Source organism: Mchenga conophoros, linkage group LG18 (assembly GCF_057382185.1).
Source record: "Mchenga conophoros isolate Kocher_MC1m ecotype Shallow Benthic linkage group LG18, M_conophoros_male_GT1.1, whole genome shotgun sequence".
Classification (NCBI taxonomy): domain Eukaryota; kingdom Metazoa; phylum Chordata; class Actinopteri; order Cichliformes; family Cichlidae; genus Mchenga; species Mchenga conophoros.
Genome location: NC_140543.1, coordinates 3,061,077 through 3,071,437, shown reverse-complemented (window position 1 = coordinate 3,071,437; position 10,361 = coordinate 3,061,077). Strand labels below are relative to the sequence as shown.

Below are 10,361 nucleotides of genomic sequence, written 5' to 3'. Positions count from 1 at the left end.
TCAGTCAACCACTGAGTCAAAAGCCAGTTAATAAAAATGTGTTTTCAATCTGGATCTAAAAACCAGCCCTGATGTGAAGATTCGGTTTAATGTGAATTGTTTTTAAAGCCTTGGAGACTCTTCGTTTATTGTGTCGTTCTCCAAGCCCGTCGATTCCTGCTGAAGTCTTTGCAGATGCATGTTCTAACAACAAATCCTGGTCATCAAATTGAACTAGTGCAGCATTAATTATTAACGTGGACATTTCACACCCCTGCTGATCCAGTTACTCAGGCTCCCAATAATATTAGAAATTAAACCTCAGTGATTTCCTTCCAGCTCAGACTCTTCATCAGCAGATCTACATCAGCTCACACTGCACCGGACTCTTAACAGCATTCAAAACAAAACTTTTGTTATTGTGTGAGGTGAGTGTGAGTGTCATGAAATGCACAGTTAGAAAAAATGTTGTATTCTTTTTGTAACAATCCATATTTAACAATCACCTTAAGTGAAAAATGATCATCGTTAGAGATTTTTTATTAGCAGATGAATTTGCAGTAAGTGCTGAATCAGAATAAACTGCAGTGTGTTAAAGTTTAGAGTTTGTTGGGAGCAGCCGGGCTCAATGTCTGGTTTTGCTCTGCACACGAGATTCATGTCACAAGTTAATTTTTGGACCAGGGGACCCAGAAAATGTGCTGCTGCTGAAAATAACTCAAACACAAAGTTTAAGTGAAAGTTTTTAATTTCAAACAAAGCCCACGATGCACAGATCGCAACAACCTGAAGCACAAACAGGCGACACGGTGTGGTCGCTGAAAGCACCTCAGAGAAGGTGAACGATGCTTTAACCTGTTACACATGCAACACACTCCGTTTACCGTCTGAATCCAAACACACGTCCAACATCACCTGATGGTGTCGCAGGTTTTACAGATTATACCTTTTACAAAGTGGAAGTTTAATGTTGCGAGACATCAGGCAGTGATAGTTTCACAGGTAGCTTCATTGTACAACCTTTGTTTTAAATCATATAATAAAAAAATAAAACCTTAAAAATAGCGAGAAAAGCCTTTAATCAGTTATCCTACATTCAAAATTAGATTTTCTTCAAAATTAAGAAAACATTAAGAAAATAATGGCACGTGTTCTCACTCTTTATATCTTTTAAAATATTCATGTGTACTGTGGAGATCTGTGGAGATTATGATTCTTTTACTTGATGATCCTGAAGAGAATTTCACTGATTTTGTGGAGAATTTGCCGGCACGTCTCATTGCCATGTCTTCAGCCTTCTTCATTTCTCGCTGTCTCGTTTGCGTCACAGCTCTGTTCCCGCTCCTTCACTGTAAACCTTTTAAAACCTACATCTCAACAGACCTGTGGTGATGTTATTCCATCGCCTGCAGCTGATCCACGTATTTACATTTTCTATCAAAAATATTAAAACCTCTGCTGCTAAATGAGCTTTCTGACAAAAGGGCGCTCTAACAGTTGATTAGTGCATGATCAAATGCTGGCATATACAAGCCCAGATGCATTTTCATATGAGTGTTGAATCATAGCCACATTTAAAAGGAGGGTATTATGGCTGTTCAATTTTCTTTCTTTTTTCCAATTCTGTGTCAGCTGATCCCAGCGGTCACTGGGTGTGAGGCAGGATACATCCTGGACACGCCTCCAATCTGTCACAGGGAATACACATCCTGTCTTTAAACTGTTGCAAGAAGACAGATAACTGAGAGGTTCGTCAAAGTCAGTAAGCACAAATCATTCAAATAGTGATTGAAGATATTTTAGTCGGAACCAGTACTTGAAGCCACTAGCATTACCAGTAAAACAGGACTTGATTTTAGGGGGAGTTTATTTTTGTCTCATCCAAGTGTGACATAAGAGACGAGAGATGTTTGCAGTCAGGAGAATGTTTGTTAGACATATGACTTCCAGGTGAAAACCTTTTAAAATTAGTATTCTGCAACATTGTAACGCTTTTTTATTTCATTTGACTTGTTTTTATTGTCCCAGGAAGAGTTGGAATTAAGGTTCACTTAGACAACGTTTGACAATAATTGCCTGGATATGCTAACATGCTAAGTGTTAAACAAATACTTCAAGAAGGATTTTGTGTGTTTATTGTTGGGGTTTTTTTGCTGGCCTTTCCTTTTATGTGATGCCAGCTTCAACAACCAAACAGAATTAGATTTAACCCAAGAAATAAAACCTGATTTTTTTAATTGAGTAGTAACTACAGTGTGGTACAATGGTCCTACAGTAGAACTTGTATTCAGCATAACTCTGGTAGAAAAACCTATTTTAACAATTGTCATTGCTTCATTGATAGAATACCCCTCCTTTAAAACTTGCAGTTATAAAATCACTGAGAATTTGATTGGATGCTTGTTGTGCCTCATCTATAACTGTGCAACTGAAAAGAAACTAATTTGGTGGAGTGGTGGTAGGGTCGGGACCATCCCAGCTGTAGCTTCCATGACGTGGCTGTGGGAGGTAGTGATGTCTGCCCAGAGGAAATTCGCAGGAGTCGGGGTGCAGCAGATACCCAGAGAACGTGCTAGTGCTTTCATTATCAGTGTACATGCCATTGGTGGTGGGGTCCTTCACCTGCAGCCAAACCTGGTCTCCCATGTAGAGCTGGAGGACCACCGTGTGGCTTGTGGTGGATGGGACGGTTCCTTCTGTTATTTTAGCCACAGGGTAGAAATTGCGGAACAGGCCGACTTTAAGCGGTTTCACAGCAACTGACAGGTGAAAGGAGAAGACGTAGGTGCCGTTGACGGGGGCTATGTAGATGCCGTTTCGGTTAAGGTGGTTTTGCTGGTTGGTAAGGATGTGTGGGAAAGGAATGGGAAAATTGTGAGCTGGAAATGACTCATTGATACAGGCGGAGAATGCTGACTGGATGGCTGGAGAGCAGGGCCCAGGTGGCCCCATGAGACCCATATCACCCTGGTTGCCTTTTGACCCCATGGTGCCCTGTATACCCTGGGAACCAATATCACCCTTGTCCCCTTTGTCTCCCTTTTGCCCTGGTTTGCCATCAGCACCATTTGTTCCATTTGTGCACTTACACACCCCCTGCTCACCTCGATCACCCTTCTCACCATCGTTGCCAGGGTTTCCAGGCAAACCCATGTCACCCCTATCACCTTTTATGCCCCTGGGTCCATCAGGACCCTGCACCCCTGGCAGGCCACGGGCTCCAGCTGGTCCAGGTGGTCCTTGAGTACCAGGTGCACCTGGCACACTCTCGCAGGTGGCAGGGCATATACCAGATTCCCCCTGAGGGCCCGATGCACCAGGGGGTCCCATTGATCCTTGGTCCCCTTTGTCCCCTGGAAACAGCCACAGCATACATCAAGAATACGATCAAGTTTAACACTTTATTTTACTGAACAATTTCCAACAGTATTTACTCAGGTGGGTTAAATCCTAAAGAATCCCCACATTTCTCTCCATTTTCTGTATGTAGACTGATGAAGCTGGCCAGTTTGCCCAGAATCCATCAGGATCTTTCCAGGATGTACTTTGGAATTACAATCTTCCACTCAAATCATCTCATTTTTATGCCTGAACCCAAACCTTACCCACCCTGTACTAATGTTAAATCATTAAACCATCATAAAATTACATTCACACAAAGCACTGACAGGTATTATTTCCTGCTTTAATAATATCCATGTATTACCAATCACGCTTTAAATAGGGTGACCTTCTCCATAATGCCATGTAGACCCACCTTTAAATCCCCGATCTCCCTTTGTGCCAGTGAAACCTTCTGCACCTTGCATTCCCTTTTCCCCCATTTCTCCCTTCTGGCCTGTAAACAGAGAAGACAAAGGTGAGTTGATATTTTATTGAGTGAAAAACCAACAATTCTAAGTTTAAGCTTATTAGCTTTTTTGAAAGATACATTTAAAGATGACAACAGGTTAGAGGAACAAAAAAGAAAAAAATGAGATTCAGTTTGTGGTGTTTTAAGGTGGATTTCATTCAGTATCGATAGAAAAGTACGTGAGGAGAAGAAGCATAAATTCAAATCACAGGAAGTCAGTGTCTCATTTTCTTCCCCTCTTAATTTCAGCGTTGCTTTGTGTTGCAACTCGGTTTGATTAGTTCAGTGTGGAAAGTAAAAAAAACACCTTTATGTTAAAGACCCTGATTATTGTAAATGTGCTTCTTCACACACCCCTCTGGTGTGTAACTCACCTTTTATCCCCTGAGAGCCTGTAAACCCTCTGGGACCTGGAAACCCCATCAATCCTCTACTTCCAGCGCTCCCGGGAGGACCTGATCAAAAGTTAAAGACAGGTTACTTTCAATATAATCAGATATTTGAATTTGAATTAAATCACTAAAGAGGAATCATCCTCCAAACCTTGCTGTCTGCCTTGCTTCAAACTTTAAATCCTTGACATTTGTTCAGACATTAATGATTTTCAAGTTTTACATTTTAATCGTTGTTTTTAGTTTGAGGTGCTTTGAGTGATCAGGTTACCTGGAAGACCTCGGTCTCCGCGGTCTCCTTTGGGTCCTACGGTTCCTTTGCAGTATTTACAGATGCAAAAAAATGGAATCTGGTCGGCGGGCGGGGGTACCGGTGCATTTAGCAGCATGTCACAGATTGTTGTGTCAGGCATGGGTGGTAAAGGTATGTTACTGACCCCAAACACCCTGGGCATGTTGGGACCTTCAGAGTTGTTGCCATAGTGTGGAAATGGGGGTCCTGTTGGAGGCATCATAAGAGGCCCTCTGCGTGCCTCAGGTGGCCACGATGGGATTCCCGTTGGGTGATCAGTCTTCTTAGAAGTCTCATTAAACTGCCTGTCAACTGATTCAGGCCAGTGGTGGGTGTTGGGATCATATGTGGAGCCTTCCTCTTCACTAATGTATTGTCTGGTGTAGTTTTGCACCCACATGGCTGAGCAGAGGGTGGACAAGACAAGCAGTCCGAGCAACCTCGTCAGCATCTGGAGAAGGAAGAAGGAAGAAGATGCATTTGGTACTTAGAGGTCAGAAATGTAAAATCTGTTGTCAAACATCCTGAGAGTGTAAAGATACTAAAACAGGACTGATGTGATCGCATCTCTCCAGCTCTGTCGTGTTCAGTGGATTTCATGTTCAGTAGTAAACAGGCCGTTATTAAAGTAATTCAGACCCGATGAGATAAAAGTGCACAAAATAGTCTTGTTTTCAAAAAAATATTAAATAAGATTTGCTTCTGAAACTATTTAAACACGACTGCATTAGATTTGAGCTGCGCTGTTCAAAATGCAAGAAATAAATATTCAAGAAATGGAAAACTCTTTGCAAAAGACTTGATAATGAAGAGAACCAGCTGATTGTTAACAGTTTCACAACTGATGATTTCTGTTTTTAGATCAACTAAATAAAATGATGCTGTTGCAAAAAGGCAGCTTTTAAGAGAAGCCAACATTCCAGTGTTGGAGTGTTCAGGTACATGCATGTGTCATCAGCACAGAAACGCTAAGAGACGCTGTGTCTGTGACATTTATGCCCCGAGTGGAGACGAGAAGAGCATGAAATCGATCCCAGAGCTGGCCCCTGTGGCACACCACACAGATATAAAAACATTTACTAAATAAGTGTCCTATGTGACAAACGCTAACAAAAAACTGTGGACACTCAACACGATGCCCTCACGGACACATCCTGGTCTGTTTCATAAAATCAGTTTTAAATAATCATTCAAGTCCGACAAAAGATTTGTGAACTAAAAACATTAAAATGTTTTAAAAACACAATTTTTACTGTCACTTGTATAAAAAGTTTTCAGTCTGGATGAAACATGCAGTTGAATTTTGAAAGTTTTAGTCTTTTTTGATGCATACGTTTAAAAAAATAACCTAAATTGCTCTCAGACGTGAAAATAAAATCCTCTGAGATGCTTTGGAGAGACTCACCGCCACATCCGAGTTGTGCTGCATCTTCTGGAGAAGCAGATTTGGGAAGATGAGCAAGCTGGAAGAGGCTTTGATGCATTTATAAGCCTCGGCCAAAACAAAATATCTTTCAGGTTCAGTCTCACCTGCAGACAAAGGCTGGAAACACGGGGAGGAGGGCAGCTACAGCAGGGATGTCTATTGTGAAGAAGAACTGGGCGTTCTGCCTGCGACATGATACAGAAAGAAGAGATGATTCTCTGTTTACCGTGCCATCTTTCTCCACCCTCCATTTTCTCTCATCCTTTAAAAAACACATTTAATATTTAATATTTCCTTTCCACACCTCTAGCTGAAGCAATCACACCAATAGTGACATAAAAAAACCTAAACAACATGAAAGACTAAAGAAAATGAGTCTGTTTAGTTTTCTTAGAATCAAACCATTGATGTGTATCTGTGCAACTCATGTTTGAATGAGTGAGGAACAAGTCAGGACCAAAATTGTGTTGTCATATTGATGCAACAGCAGGTGCTTTATCGTTCCTGTGACCACCTGGCAGTGGTTTGATCCACTCTTTACCATTATTAGATTAATGACTAGATTAGTCGTTCATGCTTCAATGTTGCTGGGCAGGCACGCACCTCCAGGTTCAGGTTTATGGAAGCAGGAGGTCTGGCCACTGTTGTTCCTTTGGATTTTATATAATTTTCTGTTAGATCCACAAAGGTTTTCTCATTTTTCTGATTTCTCAGAACACCCATCGTCTAGTTTTTGCCACCTCTTTAAAAAAGAATCCTGTAAACTTTGTCTGTGATTGTAAACCAAAGGCTGTGTGGCACAAATGAATTATGTGTCTATTATTTCTGACTAACTTCTATTTTATCATTAGGTTCAAATGATTAAGTACAAACAAGTACCGCAGTCGCCACATAGTGATGAAGTTGTAATAATTTACTCAGCATGATGTTCAACAATGCAGTAATCTAACACTGAGGAGGCAGCCAGGCTTCACAAAGGGCAGCCTACTTTTTATTAGCACATTTTACTGCACAACAATGATTTTATTCTATGAAAACATCTCATGAGACTGTCTCCATACACAATATTACAAAAACTAATTATACGCCTGGGAAGAAAAACAACTTGTAGCTGAAATTTAAAACTGGCCTAATTTTAAGAGCAATGACACAAGGAACATAAAGTTTAAGCTGCAGGTATTTATTTAAGCATTGAGTCTGTACTTTTATTGAATCGAACCTCAGATGCTCCGGTTTATTGCTGCACCGAAGTATTTGAGTACTCTCTGTCCTGTTTACCACGCTCTCGTTGTTTCTTTCTTTTTTCAGCATCGATGTGTGAAGTTCAGATCGCCATGATTTTCTCAGTAAAATGCTTTTTATTCTTTTTATTCTATGCTATTAACACTCAGACAAGTCCATCAGGGTTGAGTACTTTGACCACTTAGACATGTGGAAGACAACAGGTCTAATTTAATTTCCTGCTGGTGGAGAACCCTTACAACATGTGGCTTTTTATTTATTTTTAGTAAAACCAAACTTTTATTTCATTAGTTTTTTTTATGGCAGCTTCAAGAGGGCGATATAGCTGTCAAATGTGGTGCTGCGTCCCTGGAACTAGTTATTTTGAAGTAATGTATAAATAAAATACTAGAATTTTGTATATTTAGCACAGTTTTACCTCCAGGCCTGGCGGGTATCCACCTCAAAGCACCCAAACATTACAGTTCAGCAGAACTGGATTAGTCGAGTTCGTTAAAAACTCGCCTAGTTGGGTAAAATTAGCTATAGAGACCAAAACCATCTTTAGTAGCATGTAGCCTGTAAACATGTTTATTTCTGCTCTGGACTGGAGCTTTTTAACATGTGAGTTTATTGGGACTGAGTCACTTTGGAGCCAGCCTCAAGTGGCCACTATAGGAACTGCAGCTTCTGGTTGGCAGTTCTGTACTGGTTTTACTGGGGGTAGGTAAACCTCCAGGGCAGTGGTTCTTAACCTGGGTGCGATCGAACCCTAGGGGTTCGGTGAGTCGGTCTCAGGGGTTCGGCAGAGCCTCTGCCGTGACATGCTCGGCTCATTTTGTACACCAGTAAAAAACATATGTATGTCTTGAATTTGAAAAAAAATCGTATTTTATTTTTCACTGAAGAGGGGTTCATATGAAACTGGGGGGTTCAGCACCTCCAACAAGGTTAAGAACCACTGCTCCAGGGTTAAACCGGTGTTGCTAAAATCTTTCTTTGCTTCTGACAGGATACTTAAAGTAATAATAGATTTACCATCAATGATAAACTATGTGCAGTCTGATCATGAAGTAAAGATATACAATGCAGCAGGGAGCAAGCCAGGTCTCTCACCAGCGCAGGAAGGCCACACCCACCCACATCACTTTCAAAATCACTTAAATCGCCTGTGGAACCAGAGATGGCTCCTTTATGTCCCGAGGGCAGCTTTTATTCAGAAAAAATGAAAACAGCTGAGGACACACGAGTAAACCAAGCTGAGGGAATGAGGCTGAGGCACAAAGGAGGACACGGAGATGAATGGTTAACCTTAATAAGTGCCCTGGTTTCCACAGCAGGCGGTGCTCAGAGACACTGTGGAGGCTGGCCTGGGTTCACGCCTGTAACCGCTCGCTCTCTGGGTGTTTCCAGCAGCTGACGACGAGACCGGCTCTTTACTTCGGAAGCTTTTGTGGATTTCTCCTCCGAAAAACAAACACAAAAGCTGTTTTAACTCAGACATGTCATGTTTTTAGAGGGTCACGTGACAGCTTCTTTTCATGGAGTCTCTCATCCAATTATGGTCGTTTCTGGCTTTGAGAAAACAAAAATGAACAAAAACTAATGTCAAGGCTGAGGGTTCAGAAAGGTGCTCACAAAGTCATCTAATAGCAAAATCTTACAGCTTTTCTTTCACGTACTCTGTCCTGATATATGTTCATTCTTGTGGTTTAATTAAAACAGTGTCAAATACTTGAGTGAATGAATTTATCTATAAATCCTGATGTGAACTGTTTCCTGGGGGAAACCCCTAAAACCTTTTGGCTTTGGTTCAAATCATTACAATCAGCTGATTCCTGTTAAGTGCCGGCTCTGCTTGGAAACCAGCATTTAGGGATAAGACTGCTCTATGACCAGAATAAAGCTCGTCCTGGACACTGGATCTCCAGGAGATAAATGTCAGTCAGTGCTCTGTCCTCTTTCAGAGACAAAAAGCTTTTCTTCCTTATTCTTTCTTGTTAGAAACTGTTCTCCTCCTTCTATTTGGACTTTAATATCTTTCCAATCAGAGGATTATTAGTTATGTGATGCCAGTCTCTTTATACTCTTTCTGTGCTTGTTCCATAATTGTAATTGAAAAATGTCTGCTAAAGTCCTGCTTTTCCTGCTAACTGAGCCAATGCGTCACATTTGTGTAAAACGTGCCTTCTTCCTTGTCTGGATTTTTCTTAACAATATTCTATGTTAAAAAATATTAAAGATCAATAAAATGTTTTTAAAAATTAAAAATTACATTGAAAACAAACTAATATTACACTGAAACAAAATAGCTGTATGTAAATGTGTTGAGGATGGCCACAAACCTCACAGACTATGTTTGAATGTCTAACAGCGTCAGCCTGAAGCTGATACTGAAGTGTAAAACTGCAGCCCAGAATGACCTCTCCACCCTGTTTGTGCTGTTGGTGACTGTTGGAGCCTCCAGCAGGTCTGTGCTCCAGCTTTTTGTGTGTGTGACTCAGTGGTGTGCTGGTTAGTGCTGCCTGCCGGGACCTTCCTGTGTTCTCTCATCTCCAGAGTCCAAAGACACAAATGTTGGTTAATCAGTGATTGCAAATCAGCTCCAGGTATTTTTTATTATTAGTCCTTTATTTATCCAGGTAAAAAATCTCATTGAGATTAAAAATCTCATTTCCAAGAGAGACCTGGCATCATGGCAACAAAAGTCACATACCACATAGGTATATAACATTTAAAACAAATACAATATCCCATACCAACATGTGTAAAATATACAATAACAGATCAAATTAAGAGTACATTAAAAACAATCACACTGAGTAAAAGAGCTGTTCTCTCGTTCCTTTAAGACAGACTTAAACTCTCCCAAGGTAACCAATTCTGATCATTTCAGTTCCTTCTGCAGATTATTCCAGGAAGCAGGGGCAGCGTATTTAAAAGCCTTTTTCCCCAATTCTGTTCTGATTTTTGGGACAATCAATTGTATGATATTGTGCGAACGAAGGCTGTATTGGTTGTGGTTTTTACACATATAAACACATAAATAAGATGGAATCAGCCCAAGGAGAGATTTATAGATAAAGATCAACCAATGGGAGAGTCTGTGAATATGCAAAGATGGACATTTAGCAGCAGCATACAAAGAACAATGATGTACACGATTTCCATAGTCAGTAATAAAACGTAAAGCACAAT

General features: G+C 40.7%; 1 protein-coding gene across 1 annotated transcript; it reads right to left on the bottom strand.

Moving 5' to 3' along the window:
* Positions 1-2,197: 2,197 nt before the first annotated feature.
* On the bottom strand, positions 2,198-5,987 carry LOC146552891 (uncharacterized). The gene is made up of 5 exons (XM_085254276.1): positions 5,922-5,987; positions 4,496-4,967; positions 4,207-4,287; positions 3,737-3,817; positions 2,198-3,332 (listed from the first exon to the last, which is right to left on the bottom strand). Exons 1-5 carry the CDS (start codon positions 5,943-5,945, stop codon positions 2,419-2,421), a joined length of 1,572 nt encoding a protein of 523 aa, XP_085110402.1. The 5' UTR covers positions 5,946-5,987; the 3' UTR covers positions 2,198-2,418.
* Positions 5,988-10,361: the final 4,374 nt, after the last annotated feature.